The sequence below is a fragment of the Symphodus melops genome, assembly GCF_947650265.1.
Source record: "Symphodus melops genome assembly, chromosome: 21".
Taxonomy (NCBI): Eukaryota; Metazoa; Chordata; class Actinopteri; order Labriformes; family Labridae; genus Symphodus; species Symphodus melops.
In genome coordinates this window covers 11,440,339-11,461,545 of record NC_136711.1, presented here as the reverse complement: position 1 = coordinate 11,461,545, position 21,207 = coordinate 11,440,339, and the positions used below count along the sequence as shown (strand labels likewise).

The 21,207-nt window shown below is 39.0% G+C and overlaps 1 protein-coding gene across 2 annotated transcripts in view; it reads right to left on the bottom strand.

Moving 5' to 3' along the window:
• Positions 1–9,921: 9,921 nt before the first annotated feature.
• Positions 9,922–21,207, bottom strand: part of LOC306817045 (rho-related GTP-binding protein RhoN-like) — a 31,602-nt gene continuing 20,316 nt past the window's right edge. For both annotated transcript variants that reach the window (XM_079333601.1, XM_079333602.1), the window contains 3 exons: positions 17,555–17,664; positions 13,328–13,462; positions 9,922–10,293 (listed from right to left, as the gene is read on the bottom strand). In XM_079333601.1, the coding sequence (XP_079189727.1) occupies positions 10,039–10,293; positions 13,328–13,462; positions 17,555–17,664 (500 nt within the window). In that variant the 3' untranslated portion in view covers positions 9,922–10,038. The remainder of the gene's footprint in view (positions 10,294–13,327; positions 13,463–17,554; positions 17,665–21,207) is intronic.

The window sequence follows — 21,207 nt, the reverse complement described above, 5'->3', positions numbered from 1 at the left end:
ATTCATTCAGGGGTTGCAGATCTTGCTGAGCTAAGCTTCCTTGAGGAGCAAACGAAGGTCGTGTGGAATTTAAACCCTCTCACCGTGCTCAATATGTCACTTTGGGATTTTTAAAGATCCATTCACGGTGTTTCCTGTCTGTTGCGATGTATTTTAATAAGCTCTCGTCATTCCGTTTTCTTTATAAGGCGACTGTTGTTTACAAATTGTCGGTGTATTGCAGCTTTCTGGCCGAGGCGGAGAGCCTGTAGAGTTCCTGAACGTGTCCTGGATGTGGCAACATGCTCTGCACAGAGTCTTGAATAATTGAACAGCCATTGTGTGGGAATCAAATGAGACAGGAGAGATTTACAGGAGTGGTCTGAAAGCTGACCCCTCTGTGTGTGTTCTACATCAGCTCACAGGAGAACGAGATTTGACAGGATACAACGTGCTTGCCAGGTTTGTTTAAATAAAAATGGATAAAATGGTTGACTGTATCCTTTGTTAAATCTGTTTATTGTTTAGTGATGTCTTCTTTGTGCTTGTGTTATTAAACCAATGACAAAAAACCCTCAAGATAATTCGTTTACTTTGACATACAACAAAGAGAAGAAGAAAAGTATCAAAATTGAAAAGTTGAAACTGAGCCGCAGATTTTTATTTTCTCTCTTTTGTCTTTTTTCGTTCCTGATCTGGATGAGATTTAAGGTCACAATCAGCACAGATACGCATTGACCATTGATGACAAGAATGAGAAAGGACGCCAGTTAACTAAAAACAATACTGATCTAGTGTGTCTCAGTCAGCCAGGTCAGTAGTGTGGGTGTGGATGTGGTGGCTTAAATGAAGTGTGGGAGATGTGAAGCAAAACGTTACAAAGTCTGAACAGTGCAGTTAGTGATCGATGCGAGTCCATGTGGCATGAGAGAGAGAACCTGGTGTTGAGCAACAGGCCCAGGAGCTCTAAATTGGTTCAGTAGAGTCCTCTACGAATAGGAGAGAAAGAACCAATTAGTAATAGCCTGGTATTAGGCCGGGACAGTGACAGTCACAATCATCAGTTCATATGAATTCAATTTAGAAGTGGCCTCTACTCAAAACGAAGGTACAACAGCAAGACAAACGCTGTCACTGTCTGTATACGTTCAGAGATATCGTTTAAGTAACAATGTTCCAGTGTAGCATGGTGTGCCCAAGTTTTACATCTTTAGTGACATCTTACACTTTCTAACACCTTTAGAAATCCAAAGTCTGAGTTAAATGTAACTTCTTAATGCTGTTAGTGTGTTTAAAGTACGCAAATCGACAAAGTGAATTCAAATAATGCAGTGAGTGAAACTTCTTCGTCTGAACTTATTTTACACGGCTCGTATGTCAGCGAGTGGGACTTTGATACGCAGGTGATACACAGGTTTGTGATGACATTACAGAAACAGTTTAAGGTTTTTGTTTGATGTTATTGTAATCCATAGCTTAACCCCCCCCCCCCCATGCTGCACCCTATCTAGACTTAGATATTGCTATGATGAAAACAACAAATGTAAAAACTGAATTTCGATATAACGCCTCATATCTTCTACAATCTCAAACATATCCTATATTAGTATCTCGTGTTACATTCATATATTCACTTTTTTGTTTTTTGTTCAGCATACATGACAAATGAGACCATGTACAACATGTTGACAATGTTTCTCTGTGTATGGAAAGCATACCCATTAATGATGAAGGTTTCTACTTATAGCACGATCTCAACATCCCTCAGGATGTGTTTGCAGCTCGCACAGTTGTGATTATAATCTATGCAGAACTAATGTTGTGGGGGAATCATATCCCTGAGACCGTAACCCACAAAAAACATTGTGGAAATGAGTGACAAAGGGAATGTTTAAAGGGCAGAGAAAGTGCAGGAAAACACAATACTCCCGCAGCTAATACCAACTGTTCAAGTTGAAGGAGCTTAGAACAATTATGCCTCCAGGACATGACTCTCCTACCCCTCATCAACTCTGTAGAGACAGAGACGTGAAGGCTGGCGTGGTCAATATATTCAGTATATCTGTTGCAAAGCCTTCAAGTGCCAAAAAAAGTTGTCTTGGTTTAAAAAAAAAAAAGTGCTTAAAAAGGGTACAAAATGTGCCTCCAGCAACATTGACAGTATTTTCAAACTCTGTTCTTCCTGCAGATTTGACTAATTTGGCCTCCAAAATCAAGTTTCTTACTGACATTAGCTATAAATGATTATCATAATCTGCTTTGTGTTTTGAGTTGGAGGCAAGCATGAATACAAACGCTGCATTCAGTGTCATTCATTATGAAGACAACAACCAGGTGGCTGAAAATAGAGAGAGAGCCCACACGAAACAGTAATGTCAGCACGTTCGCTTCGAGCCCTTTTGAATGCCAGATGTTCGGTGCCAGACGCCGCAGCGCCAGGATGCTGCTTTCCTCCAGTCAGCTGATTTTTTTTCCATCGCTGTGCTACAGTGGGGCAAACACTCAGCTCTTTCTCTGTACTGTATGTGTTACAATGTGATACAGCGCTGAGGCTCTTCAATGCAGCTCTGTGCTTTCTCGTACAATACACTCAACTGAATGGATTCAGTCAGATTGTTTTGTTTTGTTTAATAGATGGAGACACAATGGTTGGTGACCTTTTGTGGACCAATTGTAACTATACCAGCAGCCACATGACAACTTACTTTAATGCTCTACACGATGTAAGGGATATTTTATTACTTATAATTAGACAAATGTGCTCCGGACAATACATTTACTATCTTTAATTCATGTCTGTAATCCATCCAATCCCTAGATTTACTGTTAGTATAGTACACAGCTGTGTTAGCGTCTCTGTGAGCATTTATCGTTTGATGAGCCAAATGCTAATGCTAACACATGACTAGTCCACTCTTTGCTGTTAGTCCATATAAGAGCAAGCATATGTTAACCGCCATGAGCCTTTACAATTTAAGTTTGAGCTAAATGCTAATTATCACAATAACAACATAGCAACACACTTTCGTTTACTATGTTCGCTTGTTAAAGGCGTCATTGGCTAATTAGCACTAGTATGCCCGAGGCTGATGGGAATGTTTGTAGTTTTTAAGTTTTTTTTTGATAAACCCGATTATTTTACTAATTTAAATTTACTAAATTCACCCAGTAATTGCTCAAAATGAAAAGTACCCAAATAATTAAAATTCAACCTAAATTGAGACATGTTAAATGTAATGGAAATAGAAATACATTTTACTAAAAACAAAACAAACTACACAGTAGGCCTATGTGTCTGGACCACAGTGTTGAACTATAAGACTGATAATGGTACTGTAGACCTATGGCAGAAAAATTAATTCATTAATTACATTTATAAAGAAAACAGAATTGTCTATTAGAGAATTGACAGAAGAGTGAACCAATTAAATCATTTGTTGGTCACTTGGTGTAGATTCTCTCATTAGAGACAGGTCTGTTCCGCCTTGACACAGTCACTGAGTTTTACCTGTGAATGTTCAGAGTCCGTTGCTTTTAAAACATCCAGAGCATTGACTAGGGAATCCCAGCATGGATGATATTTCCGTTCAAACACTGCTCAGGGGAAATTAGCACAAAACAATCTGCTCGGCCATCTGGAACGTTTCAGAGAGCTTGTTTGTTTCTGAAGCTGCACATCTGTGTACGTGTATGCAAACATGTACAAGCAGATTGGCTTCAAACACCTGAGGGTAGTACTTTGCCTCCCAGCTAAATTTGGCATAAGCAGAGTGATTGTTCCTGTTTTTCTTGCAGTGACACATGAATATGTGTTTGCATGGGGTTGTTGTGTGTCTCCTTCATGAGGTAAAACATCAGGCCCCGACAGGGGTCGAAGGGAAAGAACAACAGCAACCACTGGAAAGACCCACATGTCTTGTTAGCAATGACTTCGATACTTTTCTGCCCTTAAGAATAATTGGATTATGAAAAGAGATAAAGACTGTAGTTGAACTCTGCATTATGTTCTGACAATATTAAGCATATCCCTGTCACTCTATTCTATTCTGTTCTGAATTTTTTTAAACTGCAAAACAAGTTTACTAAATAAATGGATAAAAGTGCAGCAGAGGGCTTCAGCAGAGGACAGTTTGTAAAGTTTGATTAGTACCAGGCACATGTTATCCTTTCTAGTAGTGCCAATAAAAGGGGCAACAAGAGGCAGATTTTAAGGTAATAATAAAGACAAGGGGTATGGTTTAAATTTAGATCCCTTGCTAGATCCTTTGCTTTTGTAAGTGTAAAGAGCAGATCTCTACTGTGCAGAGTCTGGCTCCAAATGTCTTAGTCTTCACCTGGAGGAGATTGAGACACATTTTCAATATTTACATAATGTCATAGACAAAAGTGTCTGAGTCTGTCCTTGATACATTGTTGATACTAGACACCTTTTGGGTAGAGGCCAACTCTGATTCGGCCAAATTTTGATTGAAATCATTTCAAACCATATTAGTGGCAAGGCTGTAGAGTTTCCTATTTTTTGATGGTTGGTGAAATATTTTGGTCACGACTGAAATACATGTGAACTGCAACAGGACTGCTATACATGCCAAATCATAGCATGCTAACGTAACATGGTTCGGACTATACCTGATAAAATCAGAATCTCTAAATATGTACCAATATGTAAATAATTTGTAGCATATGATGTTTTTTTTTAAAATTATTATTCATTTTTAACTTGTTCAGTGTAAGTCTTCATGTTAACATGCTTTATTCTCATACAATGTATTGTTATGTTCATTGTGCTCGTACTGACAACAAAAACCAGGACACATTCCTCGTTTGAAAACCTACATGTCGATAAGTTTGATCTTAGCGTTGGTTTGCTGATTTTTAGCTCAGGGTACTTTCTGTCAGCCTTACAGAGCTGCTAGCATAGCTTCAGGCTAAAAAAGCTCAGTAACTCTCTGATTCCAGCTCCTGATGTAATGATTGTGTGAGGAATCTTTGGCTGTCATACAATTTTCAACAGTCCAGTGACGTCTTTGGCAAGATTGGAAAGAATGAAATCATGTTGGACTGATTGATAAAGGAAAACAGTTATAGCCTCAAAGTCAAACATTCAAGAGTACATTTTCTTGTTACGATGCGTTGAAATGCTTTCAATTTGTTCATGTCAGGGTCATCCTGGGTCAGTGTTGCATATGTGGATCAAATGTGTTCTTAACCCAGAATCGTGTTTATCCTACAAGATAACACCTGGAAAAGCTGAACAATTAGTAGGTACCAGCTGTGTTGGACACACAACTTATCACACCCTTAAAACTAGCTAACAATGCGCTTTGCCTTCTGTGTTTGTAAACTCTGTTTTTCTAAATAACTGTGTACTTGATGTGCTCACCCATGTAATCCCTGTGTAGTCAAGCTGCTGTGAATAATGAATGTACTTGTCTATGATGACCCTGAATGCTCTCACACTTTTGCTGCCATGATCCTCATTAGTTTCTGACCTTAAGCTTTTTAAACGGTAACACTATTTTGGTTGAACTCTTCAGCTGCCACCCGAACACTTTAAGTTCACACATCTAGAAAACAAACCGGTTTGGTTGCCTTGCTTGCTAGATGCTTGAAAACGTTCTCCCTTGTTGAAAAGAAGGTCACTGAAGCTTTTTTTTTACTCCTGGTTAAATTTGCAAGTGAAAATCCACTTTCAGAAAAGAAAAGAAAAAATCTTGAATGTCTTGTCCATGCGAGCTGTTTACATGCTTGTGTGTGTGTGTGTGTGTGTGTGTGTGTGTGTGCGCACGCTTTCACTCATCCTGACTCCACAAAGTTTCTGCCTTCATTGTTGCACAGAGAGAACAGAAGGAAATGCCTCAGCCCTCGTGCACACGGAGCACATATATTTTTAATCCGCTCAATTTTACATACTGTTTAAATGGGTCCTGCATTTTTAATGCATCACTCTCTCCCACACTGACACGGCAACCGGTACTTTGGCACTGCTATTGTGCTACTTGGATTTCTTGTTGCTGACCTTATTTTACCTAATTCCCTTTCTTGTAATGGTAAATTGGGGATTTGAGCATAACTGAACGGATAATAGAGCAGTTTTGTCGTCCATCTTCCCCCCTCCTGGAGCATTAGGGGGTAGTTTTATATCTACTGACACTGTGCAAACAGGAAAGACATTAAAGATGCAGAAGGGTTGAGCCTTGGCGGTCACTGATCACCGCTGCTTTATAGTGGAATTAAAATGAAGAAAGGACCCCCTGCAAAGTGTGTTTGCATCGAGATAATGGAGCTGATAATAATAATGTCACAAAAACGATTCAGTCGGATAAATGTCCGACTCTGAAGTATATAAGCAAACGATCTTCATTTGCAGTAGTGCTCTTATCCATGTGACATGTAAAATCTAGTATAAATACATGTGAACATAAGAATCACTTCACACAATGACTTTACAAATGGCTACCTCATCTAACAAGGGACTTATCATGCAGCTGGTGGGCTGGATTTGAAAGCCAGAGTTGTTGTGTGTTGTGAGTCGATTGTTGTTTCTCTAGAACACGTTTAACTCTCATTCCAGTTAAATGCAGTGTGATGAGACTGTTAGATTGAAACAAAGCTGCTCTCTGAATCCTGAGGAACAAGACCAAGAATCATTTGTTCATTTGTCTAAGCTAGTGGTTCCCAACCCTTTTTCTGCTCGGAGCTCTTCTTTGTCAGTCATTAGTTTACTGTCTCAAACTAAAGTTTCAGCCAATCAAGCGCCATGGCTGCCAGATAGGATATCTGGCTTCTTCTTTGTCGCACCAAAACAGCTTTGAAACACTTCTTTTTTTTTTTTTTACATTTCATGAAGTATCTCAACTTAGTCCAATTGTAGTTATTGTGAGTCATATTTCAAAACATCTGCACCAAAATTCATTTGGATCCAAACAACACAGATGCCACTCCTGTCTGTTCTCAACTGGAAGCTACAGTAGCTTCATCTTTATTACAATGTATATTTAACCACTTAGTACTGCCACGGCCCTACATTTTTTTTAATGTTACCTCACTTTAAACCAGTCAGCCTCCGATCTTCTTTTGTTGAACATCAACTCTTAAAGAACTACGTCATGTTAACGTGTTCCTAACATTGTCCTGTGTTTTCTCTTCCACCTCTCTTTGCTCTCGAGTTGAATCTCACTCTGCTCCTACACCAAGGACTCGTCCGTTTCTGCTCTAATTCCAGGAGCTGCATAATATTCTACTCATTGGGAGCACCTCTGGATTATAAACGTGTCCGTGCGGGAGTCTTCTGGCCTTTTCCTTCTCTGCGACTTTACGGATCTTAAGCTTCTGGGCCATTTGGAGTTCAATTTCCCTATTCTCACTTCAGCTTTTTCTCACACAAATCCTCTTAGTTAAGTGGGAAGTATCTGAGAGTAGCTGGAATAAAAAAATGTTCCCTTAAAAATGAAGCATCTTTAGGAACTCGTCGTTTAATGGTAATACTCAGCTGTGTCAGAATGGGATTTTAGTGAGCCAGTTGGGTCTGAAAAGACATGAGGGATAAGTGTTTACTAAATATGGTTGCTCACTTTAGCTGTAGGCTGAAGAGACCGCAAAGTCATATTTTTTTTCACAGTCGCTGTAGCAACAACATACATTTCTGCCTCCAAAGCAGAGGCTGCCTCAGGCTGAGGTCACGTTGGCCTTGGTTTCTAACCTTCATCGATTTTACCGGCCTATCTCAAGGCTCCGGTGTCTGCGCTTCCTTAACTGGCTAAACTGCACTGTGTAAATGTATTTACATATACCCAACATGAATTTATGTGAAAATACTGAACAACCATTGCAGGAAGAGCATTTTAACGAGCAGAAACCTCGAGCGTCTGCCACTACTGGATGGACGGAGAACTTAGGGAGAATGGATGGAGACAGAAAGATCCAGAGGAGACAAACTTATAATGTAAAATATTGTTGTCTTATCATTACCGCCTAAAATAAATCATCTAGATAATTATTGTACAATTAGTTAAGCCAGTTCATAACGATAAACCCGAGAAACCTGCAGAAACTCCAGGGAATATATATGAAGTTAGTGGCTCACAATAATGGGACATGAATGCATACAGACAGAGAGAGGGAGAGATGGATGGATGGTCAAAATCAAGAATGATGCAGTCCTGGGGTACAGGTGTCCTAGTGGTTAGTTCCCGTGCCCCATGTACAGAGGCCACAGTCCTTAAAGTGGGCAGCCCAATCTGACCTGTGGATCCTTTTCTGCATGTCATCCCCCACATTCTCTCTCTCACCAAATGTCTGAATCTATCCACTGCCTATCTCTATAATAAACCACTGCAGGGAATCATTCTCCATATTTGTCCAGCTTAATGTTAACCCCTACTAGCAATTGTGACTAAATTACATTGCAAATATTTTTCACACGCTGTATGCATGCAGGATATTTGAGTGGACATTCCTCTCTAACACGACTACAGACCGCTCCCTGATCTCGCCTCTGGCTTGTGGCGTGACCTCACGCTCGCTGCACGACAACATGGCAGTGATGCTGTGAAATGTCACTTTGCTGTTGCTCACAGATGTAGCGCCTTGCTGCAGGGCCTCATCCATGATGGTGGAAAACAAGTGGAACAGGAGTCACTGTTAAAGGTCAGATTGCAAGATTCATAGATACAGTCCAGACCCCCTGTATTACATTTAAATGTTAAGCCAAAACACTCATTTTAGAGGTTTGTTTTTTTACTGAATACAGTTAAAGTGTTTCTGTAAGTTGGAAATTAAAGGCAGCATGAAAATGGTTATCCAATCTCCAGGAGTGACATGATTGGCTTGTTTATATAAACAGGCTTAACCTGTACAGAGAAAGTATGGTGACACTTTTCTTTGACAGCACTGTTGTGGGATCGATCGCTTTTGTTAGCATGCTTACATTAACATTTAGCTAAAAGCAACACTGTGTCTAAACCTCACACAGATGTTAGCCATGCTACATAAAGTCTAAACAAAGACAAAACTATTAACACGTAGGAATCATAGCTGTGAATCTTGTCCAGATTTCTGACCTAATTTTGTGTTTCTTTGTCATGAAACTAATTTGCTTTTACGTCTGTTCTGTTGATTCATTTTAGAAATCCTTTTCAACTTCTCTTCCCAAAGAGAAAAAGCCTTTTTTGCTGGAGAAAACGTTCTTCCTTCGAGAACTGGAAATCATTGAGCTTTCTGCTCCAAAGAACTGATGTGCTGTGAGAAATATTCGGACCAAGACACAGGTATTATAACTCAAAGATTTCCCACTGTACTCTCCCGTTTTCACAGCAGTGTTATTCAAAACGTTTGGTATTAAAGCTGTTCCAACACTCAGCAGAGCAAGTTTTTTTTTATTTCATTATCACATGTACAACATACTGCAACAGTCACCTTTACTCCCTTTAATGACTTCTCCATCCAGTGTGCATTGTTATAACATTATTAATTTCACGACACGTCAGTATTATGTGGTCAGTGATGATTCAGATCTCAATATTAAAAGCACTTGTGGTTTAAGAAAATTAGTGTGATCTCAGCCCACAGTTTCTTTGTAGTTTTCTTTTTTTTTGTCTGTCCAAATGTTCTTTTCAATCAGTCATGGAGTGAAACAGCAGAGCTCATTTGAGACATTTGTGAATGACTCATAAAAGTTTGCGTGCGTCATGTTTGTGCTTCGTTTACTTAAACACTTAAAGAAAGAGTAGCATTTCAACATAAGGAAGCGACACAAAAGAGGGCAAGTTGATATTTCTTATCATTACTTCATCTCATCTGCACACTCCTTTCCGTGACCATGTTTATCAAATTGTTCAAGTAAAAGTGTACCTTCCCCTGATGAGAGCACGGCCACAGAGAAATATAACAGGGAAAGCTTTGACAAACAACTCCTGAAAAAGAACTCCACGGGGAAAGCAATTGTTCTTGTATCTTCCTTTATGCAGTGCAAAGATCTGACAAGAATTCACCAATAAATTAAGTTCATGTGCAGTGTGGTTGGATGTCCATCAGTGCACGCGGGTCAGGTCGCCGGTCCTACATGAGTGTGCAGCTTTTGGCCCGGTCCTTTCTCACGGCAGGAGTCTGCTCGTGAATTTCAGTCCGAGGCGGCTGCTGGGAGACCCGCTTCAGGCCGCGACGTGATCCAGCACGTTTGAGCTGAGGCCGGTGAATGCGAAACACAGACGACAGTGTGGTGACGTGGAAAACGTCGCGGACGCTGTTCTCAGAGAACTTCGAGGTGCACTCTGCGTAGGCCACGGCACCGATCTGCCTCGCCAAATTAGTTCCCTAAAAACACAGAAAAACATAGAATATGGGTCTGTTAAGAGAAATATTAAACAGGTGTAATTCTCACAGTGAATATTTAAGAGCTGCTCTTGTGATGATTGTTATTCTAACATTTCCCCTTCTTTTTTGCTCTTTTTGGTCTCCATCTATAAGAGACCTATCTGGCTCTTTTAACTGTATCTGCCATTTGGTGTGAGGAATGTGGTCAATATTTTTGCTGCAGCTGCATCTTTAAATATGATGATGTGGATAATTAGATTTAACAAAAAACATGTTTATGTGCCAGCGACAAAGTTAAATGAATAACGATGGCGGAAACTGTAGTTGAAGAGGTTTTTTTTTGTGGGTCTTTCCCAGACGGGGAAAAAGGCAATCGATTTAGTCTTGCAGCTTTAAAACATAAGCATTTACCCAGCTGCATGCCTCGGTTTGCGTTTGTTGTCTAAAAGCAGGTGACTCCGACAGAGAGCTGCTGAGTGGTGGCACTTAGAGCGATGTCAAGATAATTGTGTTTGTGTGTTTAGAAAAGACAGAGAGTTCATGCGATGGAAATGAAGCTTTTTGCATGTCCTTAAACCATGTTGAACCCCCTGAATACTGCTCGATGCCTCTTGTTCCTAGACAGAGTGACACATAGGCTTTCTCCGATCAAAACACGTGATAGCTGCAGAGTGGTGAGTGCGCATCAACCAACGATAAACATTTTCATAAGTTTACTTTATGATCAACATTTATAACTTAATGTTACCTTATTCTTTTAAGATCAAAGCGTCCCACTTAATAAAAGTCTGTGATCTCAGAGGCATGATTGCGAGCGAGGGCATACAGAAAGCTAAGATACTCCACAAAGCCATGAAATATTCAAAGCCTATCGGAGCTGCTGTAAAACTCTGGCGTAAAAGCTCTGCTTATTCCCAGTAGTGGTGGCAGCATCTTAAATCTGGACTGGTTGGACGAGCATCTGGCGCCGTCATGTTGCTGATCTCGACTTTTGCTTTTGTGTGTCGTGTAAAAAGACAAAAGAAAACGGTCATACAAATATAACATGCCGTCTGACAAAATCACCGGTGTGTTACTTTATTGGTTACCTTTTTTTAGTTTATTTTATATTCATTACATTTGTTGGCAATGAAACCTCTACACTGTCTGTCTGACAGCGTAGGTGTTCAGCTTTTAGTGTTAGTTATGCTTAGCAGTACTTGTCTATAAGAATATTAAAGGCTTGAGATGTGCTTCCAGGGAAGCTGTATTATTTCTGCATTAATGGAAACGTTCCAACACTTCATGGCTCTGTCTGAATACCTTAGAGGTGGTGATTAGAGCACTATAGTCGAACAGTTAATGAGAGGTTTGCTCTGGTGGAGACACTTACCCCCCGGGGATCACATCAGTTGGTCAAGTGGCTACAACCCCCTCTTTTTAGCTGTTTGCATTTCATTACTTCGTTTAAATAGGCCCATTAGGAATATTATGCAGTTTTATTTTCAACTCCAGCCATTTCCAACACCTCATCCATTTTCAATGTTTGTGTGCTTACTTTTTAGCCAAGGTTAAGGGCTCTTTAGTCTATGCTCGTATCGATTGGCTTTTATTAAGGCAAAGAAAAGTTGTCGCTGTTGATTATTCACTCTGTAGTCACACATTTAGTCATACACAACAAATAATATAAATTCCATTTACCATCATGCACTCTGACATCTCAATTAAAAGTGAAAATCAGAAGGGACACATTTCAAGCACAACAGCTAACTTACTGTAAGTTTTCCACCTTTTCCAAGCAAACGTTAGACTACTGTGTGACTGTGGTAGTATTGCAGTAACCGAAAATACAGGTATACATTTATAACTAACAGCAATGTTAGCTAGCTAGAATTATGTGAGCTAGCTCACAGCTTTGTGTTACAGTAGAACAGGGCATGTTTTCTAAGGAGGCTGAATGCTAGTGTTAGCTGTTATGACTTTGTTATTAAATTATTGAATAGCGTTTGAGCTCAATTATGGAGTAAAGTTCCAACAATTCTTCCCAATGCATTGTATTCATTGCAATTTATATTAACAACACTGCTTTAGAACACCATTTGAGCTCAACTCTACACTTCAGATTAAAACAGCCACCATTGCAATATGTTGAATGGATTTCCCACTTTTTACACATATAATGTGCAGTTTCGTATGTTTAATTTCATATATCAAAGTGCTCTAAACAAAATGTGTCTAGTATCAATATGTTGAGTGCGTTAGTCATACAGGACTGATTGAAGATGTGAGGATTTCAGTTTGTGCAAGTTGGATGGCTGAACGTTTAAAAGTTGAGAGTTTCAGTAAGATGTTTGCTGTGATCAAATGTTTCTGTTCAAATGTAAATTAATAACTTTATGCAGAGAAACTCATCTGGGATCGTGATAGACCAATTTTGATGTCATTACTGACAGCAAAATGAGAGTGGTTATAACATTTGCTTTGTCGGAGGTATGGGAAAATATTAATATGTTGACAAAAGGGTGCCAAGAAGAAGGAATTCAAATTTACATGAAAATAGGCTATTAAAATTCATGCATGCCACTGTTCATCGCTTCAAGACACAAACAAAACAATTGCATTATCGCACATCCGCCTGTTTGCCTCTATCTTTGTTCAGTCCCCGGCTCTTTTATCCTCCCAATGTTGCCATATTTGGTCAAGTTATGATCTGAAGCAAATGTCACTGTCAAAATTAATTTTCTAAAGTTTTGTTTAAGTGCACAAGGGATGAAAGTAATGGGTGTCATTTGTCTGCGGTAATAATTTGAGATTTGTAATATTTGTGTCAAGCAAATGAATATGCAGGGGAAAGTTGTAGAGCAGTAATTGTTTGAAACTATTTGTTAAGCAGGTTCCAAATATTATTCTGTTAGATAAGCTGAAAAAAAAACACTGCTCAGCTGTTGCTCATTTTTAGCTGGGTTTGACTCTGATGATTGCAGACAATGGGATGCTTTCCACGGAAACAAAAATAAATACTGTATATAAAAAGATGAATGGCATTTTATCTTACCTGTTCATGAGTGACAGGGATGAGTCTGTGTTTGGAAAGCTCTCTTAAGACGTTAAGGTCCGTCCTCATGTCCAACTTGCAGCCAACCAGCACCACTTTGGCATTAGGACAGAACTCCTGCGTCTCACCCTGCCACTGTGTATCATGAGACAAATACAAATGAACATTTATATGTTTTCGTTTATCATCTCATAAACTGGAAACATTTGAGTTGTTCTTCCCTAAATTGAAACAGAGATTATTTTACATCAAAAACTCATCTTTTCAAATCAAAATATATTGGTGATTTACATTTTATGAGGAAAAAACAGTTGTGACACATGTGATAAGAAAACTGTTGATTAAATTCTGTTAAATATGAAACTAAAACTATATAAATCTTATTGGATGAAGTTTTTTCTTCTTCTATGTATATGTAAAAGCCTTCCATGAGGGAGTATCAATAAATGTTACTTTGCTCCAGATAAGTTAAATGTCTGCAACAACGAACACCTACACAACTCCAAAAAACTTTCTGAATCTTCCTCAAGGCCCACAGATCTGAACTTACAGCACATTGCATCTTGATAAGGAACATGACAAAACATAAACTGGTCTGACAAGACAAGCAGGACAAAAGCAGAGAAAAATAAAATACTTTTGTCACCCTAGCTAATGATGCTTCTGGTCGGCCAGTGAAAATGTAAATAGACAAAACTCTAACATTTGACTGACATGACTCAAATGATTTAACACTTTGTCTCTGCAACTTCAGTGATTATCTCCTCATGCCATGGCGCAGGCAACCACTCCGCACACTTGCTTCATTTGTTCCCCTTGACAAAGAGATCTTTTAAAACAAAAAAAAAGAAAAGCTGGATGTTTGTGTGTCTCTGCTGTCGGGAGCTCCAGTGTGTTATGCTGTTGTGCAGAGTGAGCTGTTGCCTTTCAATAGACCCGTCCTGCCGAACAGTATGCAACTGTTAATAAGCGCCAATTTAGATGAGTCACAAAGGAGCCATCGGAAGAGTGGTTTATTGTTTGTGTTAATGTTCATAATAAGTGAGAGTTTTGTCCAGAATGAAGAGCAGAATGAGAGCTGTCGGAGCTAAGAGTCTGGTTTATCAAAAGAGGAAAATAAGGCTGCAGTTTTGAATAACTTCAGCTGACTGTTATCTGCAATACACTTATCAAAACCCCTCAGAAACGCTGTAGCTATCATTGAGAAGACTAAGTTCATGCCTGCAGTAATATTTCTACAAATTAAGGGAAGTTTAAAGGCATCAACATTAACTTACACATGCTGTAAATTACTGGTTTACAAACCATGAATCTCAATGATTTAGTTTGTCCACTGTTTCCACCAAGAGCTTAACAATTGTAGCTTTGATTGAAATTTAGGTTGGGTTGTTCTGAAATCTGATGAAGAGCTCCAAGTTCTCAGGATGAAATGTAAAAATAAAAAAAAATAAAAAAATTCTTTCATGGTTTGGTCACGTTTATGTTTTATTTCAGGGTTTTGATTTCTGTTTTATCATTCCCCAGTGTTGCCTGTTTTCCCGTGTGTGTTTCTTAGTTTCAGTCTATAGTGTTTCCTATTTTATTCTGTAGTTTTGTTTTCAGTGTTTTCTTGTTTCCTGCTCCTCTGTGGTTCCCTCCTGTCTTGATTACCCTGATTGTCTTCACCTGTCTCATTAGTCTCACCTGTGTCTGATTACCCCAACTCTATTTAGTCCCAGTGTTTCTTACCCTGTGTGGGTACATTGTCTGTTGTAGTCAGTAGTTTGTCTCCCTCTGCCTTTTTGTCCTTGTGGGTGTTGGCTTTGGATGGATTTTGTTTGGACACTTGTTGTAAGTAGATTTGTTTTGCTTTTGCCTTTTTTTAGTTTAATAAATATGTTTGTGTTTTCTGCACCTGGGTCCTCCTCTGTTTTTTCAACCTGAAACCCGAACAAATGACTTACATTGGATCTAGCACAATCATCAAATAAAGTTTCCCTTCACATAATTCTTTTGTTTATGGCTCTAAGTGCTTCTATGCTAGCTTAAGAAAGGACATGGGACGGGATATATTTTAATTAAAAAGAACGTATTTGCATTACATTAGCTAGAAAGGATATTCCTAGCTAACACAACTTTAGCTCGTCAAATCCTTTGCAAAGTATTGTTCTTTGCTGCAATTATATGGGACAGTTTTGGGAAAAAAAGAAAATTTTCAGAAATGTTGGCAACAGCTCTTGCCGCTTGTTTCTTTAAAGTCTTAATGCAATTGGCCGAGGTCAGATTCAAACCCTGCTCCTCATATATGGGGTTGCTCTCTAACAGCTGAGCTAAACCTGTGCACCTAGCAGCCGGTTTCTAGTCTCATGAAAAAACAAGTTGTTTTTTTTCCGGTCGACCTTATGCTGACATCTTCTGCTTTACAGAGCCGGTCTTGGTAAAACCTGTGATTACACAATAAAAGACAGTTACAGCCAGTGCTTTCTTCTTATCCGTTTGTCTTTGTGCATGCTGTAATTTGCATTCTTTAAGTAAAGATACAAAACGTAAAGCCTAATTGTAGCTTTCATCATTTCCTTTACAAATAAAGTGATCCGAAATGGCAGCAGAATGGAAAGAGACCAGGGGAAAAATAGTGAGACGGGGTGTCTCGCTGTTTTTCCTGCAGTCAGAGTTTAAAAAAAAAGAGGGAGAGAGAGAGAGAGAGAAAAGGTGAGAAAAATGTCACTTGTGGCAAAACAAGTGTTGAAGTGCTACAAAGAAGTGATAGCCAGGATAACATCTTCAGTTGGTAATGCTCTGACATAGGAGACTCGATGAGCATTTGAAGAGAACAAAGGATACGAAAAAGGGAAACATACAGACTTTAAGGGGTGTTTTTGTAGCTTAGCCGTGCTGTGAAAAGAATATTCCTTTTAAAACAAAAATTGGAGAGCACAAGAACTTGTTAGTCTGACAGTTTGTCAGAAATGGTGAAAGAGAAAAGTGCTGTGTACTTCAACGGCATGAGAAAAGAAGCATGCAGATGGAAAATGAAAAAGAAAACAACCTAAAACCATGACTAGAAAAAAGGGCACATTGCAATAATTAAATAGAATAAACATAAGCTGTTAGTTTCATCTTTAGAGAGGGACCATTCAACATGTCACTTTGGCATCCTGTGCATGCATTGTGAGAACAGTTTATTCAACACTATTACTGAGGGAACCTGAGGTCATCCAATGAGGTCAGCGGTCAAGTTAGTTCTCAAGTGGACCCCCTGTAGATGTGAGAACTCGACAACCATAAAAGATCTGTGTTTTGTCTTATACTGATGATGTCACTGATGAATGATGACACGACTGCAGGAATGTCTGTGGACTCAGAAAGGTCAAACACCCCAACACTTTTGATGTTCATCAGCAGTTTGGTGCAAAAATGCCTTTTAGGCAGAGCTAATATGAGGCTTCACCATTCCGAGTTATGTTTCGCAGATTATTTCTTGTTTGTGTTTCAATAAACCATGATATGTTGCAGGAGATTGTATACGTCTTAAGTTCTGGTGGTTCCATTGCCAGAACAAAGCTCCAGCAGCAACCAACCTACACAGAGCTCACAGGACAAACATAAACAAATTTTATGCTCCCCCAACCTTGGAGAACTTTAAGTGTTATTTTAGGGTTATTATTAAGCTATACTGTTACCAACTTTATCTTGTAATTCACTATGAAAGCTCTCATAGTGTTATTTTCATGCATTGTTTTGGGCATGCAAGAAGATCTGTCCCTTTATAAGCCCCAAATAAACTTGTTAAAACGTTAGCAGCTAGCATTAGCAGTGAAAGAGCTAGAGAGCTGAAACTTCTTGAGAATAAAAACAGAGCCAATGAATACTGTCTTTTACTTCTAATATTGGGATATAGGGGCTAATGCTGAACTTTAAAGCTTCTCTGTGAATTACGTTATGTTGTTTTTATGAGGCCAAAGAAATAAAATCGCATTAAGAGGCGACATTTCAAGACAAGGGCTGTAGATATTGTACACTGTCTTTAAAAGTGGTTATGCTTAAAAAAAATGTTTCTTGGCCAACATAGAGCAGAAAATGATTTCAGTGACCTTTAGTGTATGTGCTGCATGTGAGTTATGTAATATAGGACTTCAAATACCAAAATCCATTCTTTAAGGCTCCTGTTGTCTGATGTCCTGACAGGAGACAGAATGTACCTTGAAATCTGTCACACTCTGTTCACTTCACTAATGTGACACTGACCTTTTTCAGCACGCTGTCCAGTGTTTCAGGACGGCTGATATCGAAGCAGATGAGAACAGCGTCAGCATCGGGATACGCCAGAGGCCGCACATTGTCGTAGTAGGCTGAACCTGTTGGGGAAAAGGACACAGACGTGACTGACATTTCCAGATAGATGCCATGTAAATTAGTTTCTTTGAAAGTTAACTTTTCTATCACAAAGTGAGTCCTTACAGAGCACTCTCAGCTGTAATAACTATGATTAAATGTAATTACCATGAACCAAGCCATTTTGCGAAGGACAATGAGTGGGTGTGATTCATTGCTTTGGAAACAAGCAGAGAAGCGCCAACCACGAACCCCAGGTCTGTTTGTCTGACAATTTTGAAAGAGCTGACAGACGTGTGACGCTGATATGTAATATGTATAATGCCGGGCTCACAGAAAGCGTCACCTGGAATTTCAGAATGGCATGTTTTTCTGCCGGGGGCCCGACATTGTGACCTGGGGAAGGGGACACATTCCTATCCAGAGGGGACAACATTCCCTTTGGGTTGCCCTCTTTGTCTCCAACACTATGCAAGCTTTTGTCACCACACACAAGGCTTTGGACCACTTCACAAAAAAACATGTTTGTCAGAAAAACTCCCATAGAACCCCAATGAATTAAACATACTGCAGCACATACAACACATATTGGACTGAAGAAACACATTACATAACTCACAGAAAGAAAAAGAAAAAAAATCTGAAGAAAATAAGTTTTTAAAATATAAATGTTTTAAGGTCACTGGCTTCAGATAAATTACATTTTATTTAATCAGTTACATTTAAAGACAGTCAGGGTTTAAACTCAACCTAATAAAAGTTGATATAAAACCTTCATTAGCACTTGACCGTTAGCTTGTCAGTCGACACAGTTAGTGGACAAATAGTCTCAGTGACGTGTGTATTCATATACAGAAGTAACCAGTTCTACAGCTCTATATTTCAGTTATTTTGTGCACGTCACCACCAGTCTGCCTCTGCATATTCCTCTACTCATTAATAGTATATCCCAGAAACAAAACACACTGCAACTGCAATTCCACTGTGAATTTACCACAAAACAGTTTGTTACATTTATATTTTTTACTTACTTCTATCTGTTGTAACTGCAACTAGCACATTACGACTTAGTCATATTTCTGAACAAATCCTGGATCACAATTTGATGACAGGGTAAAGTAATGTGAACCTTTTAATATCGACAAATTCAATAAATTGCATTGTATTTAAAAGTTTGTTTCAGATTTTTTTTCACATCTAAGTCTATGGCAAACTACGAATTTTAAACATCTAATAATAGTATTTTTCTTGCCACAGAGAGCAGCCATATGTATCCTGTTGTGTAAAAATATGTCCCCCAAAGCAGAACACATGCTTGCACACGTGTTTCTGTGGTCATGAACGTCAAAATAAAGGCCACAACCAATTTTACTCCTATCCCTTTTCCTGCTTCTGGGCATCACACACACTCACTTAGACCTTTTCAAGGTGCAGATCAAGTCGTAACATCAGCTGCAAATTGGAATGATTAATTCAGAAAAGGGCATGGCACCTTGACTTGATTAGAAAGTCACTAAAAAAAACCTGCCACAGGTTTCCATCATTGAACAGACAGCAGCAGTTCAGCTTCACATTTGTGATAATCCAGCCTTTAAAAAGTTCCTCCTTTAAAATTTAGTGGGTTCCATGAGGCTCTCTGCTATACTGAATAAAACAGCAATTTCTTTGTTTTCTAGATGTCACTGACTGTTTTCTTTTTGTCATGTTGTGTAAGTGTTGCATTTTCTTCCTTTTTATAAAACACCATATCTTCATCTCAGCGCACCTGAAGCACGGAAAACTGTTTATGAAATATTGCTGGACTAATCTGTGCAATGGGATGAGTCCCTGTAAAAGAAGTCATTGCAGAACTGCTGTCTTTGCGCTTTTGCAAGTACACCGGGCGATATAGACTGCAGAGTCATGTGTTTTGGTCAGCTACTCTCAAAAGAAGTGGTGCAGAGTTCTCACAAAATTCATTCAAATATGATGTTCTGACCCAAACACCTGAAGTTGCCACTGGGTCAGAAATAACAAATACAGAAAATGTGTTAGTCTTTAACAATGCTGGAATGTATGGCTCTGCACCAACATTTCTGTGATTTGGACATTATTAGAGATGGACGACTGAGCCTAATGTCACCAAATCAAAGACCCCAACCAGTACATTATTCACATAGCAGTATCTACCTATGGGGGCAGGTTTGTTAAACTGATATTTTTCTTTCTTTTTTTTTTCTTCAGAGTCCTCTTCCTATTTTTAACATACTTTGCCGAGAATTCATTTTGATCACTCTCATACTCGTCTAATATTTAGACGTTAGTATTCCTAATTATTATTATTAAGTTAGGTCGAATAACAAAGTTGGACCAACAGCCATCCTAACTAGGGATCAGTCGCAAATATGTGGTATGCCCACTTCACTTAGCTTTGTCCTGCCCAACTAGGGCGACAATGTGAGCTGTTTATTTGGCATCCAGTCAGTCAACTTTAATGGATTTCTTTTCTCAGGTGTAATAAAGTTAGTTGCTTCTTCTTTGGCAGTTACATACCTGTTTGTTCTTTTGCCAGGTTCTCCTTGCTCTTGTTCTTTAAACCTATCACTGCCAGAATAAACAAGCATCAAGACTCTCCTGAGACTGAAATCTCCTTGCACTTGAATTCTCCTCCTTCTCCTTCTCTTACATACAAATATGCTAATGTTACTCCCTTGCAACAAACACAAATAAATAAATAAATAAATAATAAGTATCATGCTCTTTTAGTTTGTACACCACAGTATGAAAAGCGAGCGAAAGGCAACCAGACCTGCTTCCATTCGTTGCGCCACACAAAATCAAAACTAATCTTGCAATGCTTCAATTGATGCTGACTCAGTTCTATCTTGTGATTAATATATTCTGTTTCTAGAAAGAGTCTGATACCTAAACTTAAACATTTCACATTCATGTGTATCTTAATAGGTATGTTTGACTTACTAAATGCCTTATAGGTATAGGACATCTATACATTAGTCATACTTCAGATCCTGAAAAACTGCAGGGCTTATTTGACCAATTATGATAGAACCAACACACACACACACACACACACACAAACACACACACACACACGCACAGACTGCAGAGCTAGCCTCAAGGTTTCATGATGTCAACTAATCCATGTTCAGCACTCCAGCAGCAGCTAATGTGTATTGATCTGTAGGCTTTTTTGACCCTCCCGGGGACCTGTAGTATGATGCCCCTCATGGGAAGTTTCCTGCTCTTGTTGCTACAGCACAAACACATACACACACACACACACACACATCAGTCATACTTGGATCAAATTCTGAAAAACTGCAGGGCCTACTCGACAATAAGAACCAGTTCACACGCACGCACATTTAAAAAAAAAAAAAAAAAAACATTTTAGCCCATCTGTCCTTGTATGAAAGCCTCAAGAACAAACTTAAAAAGCCACTCAGATAACTGCATGTATTCAGATATCTCAAAGGGCGAAATGTGGCATTTTGGGGTTGTACAGCTTGCTTTGAAACTTGTTTTTTTAGTATATATTTAGGATACAAAAAAGCAAGAAGTGCAGA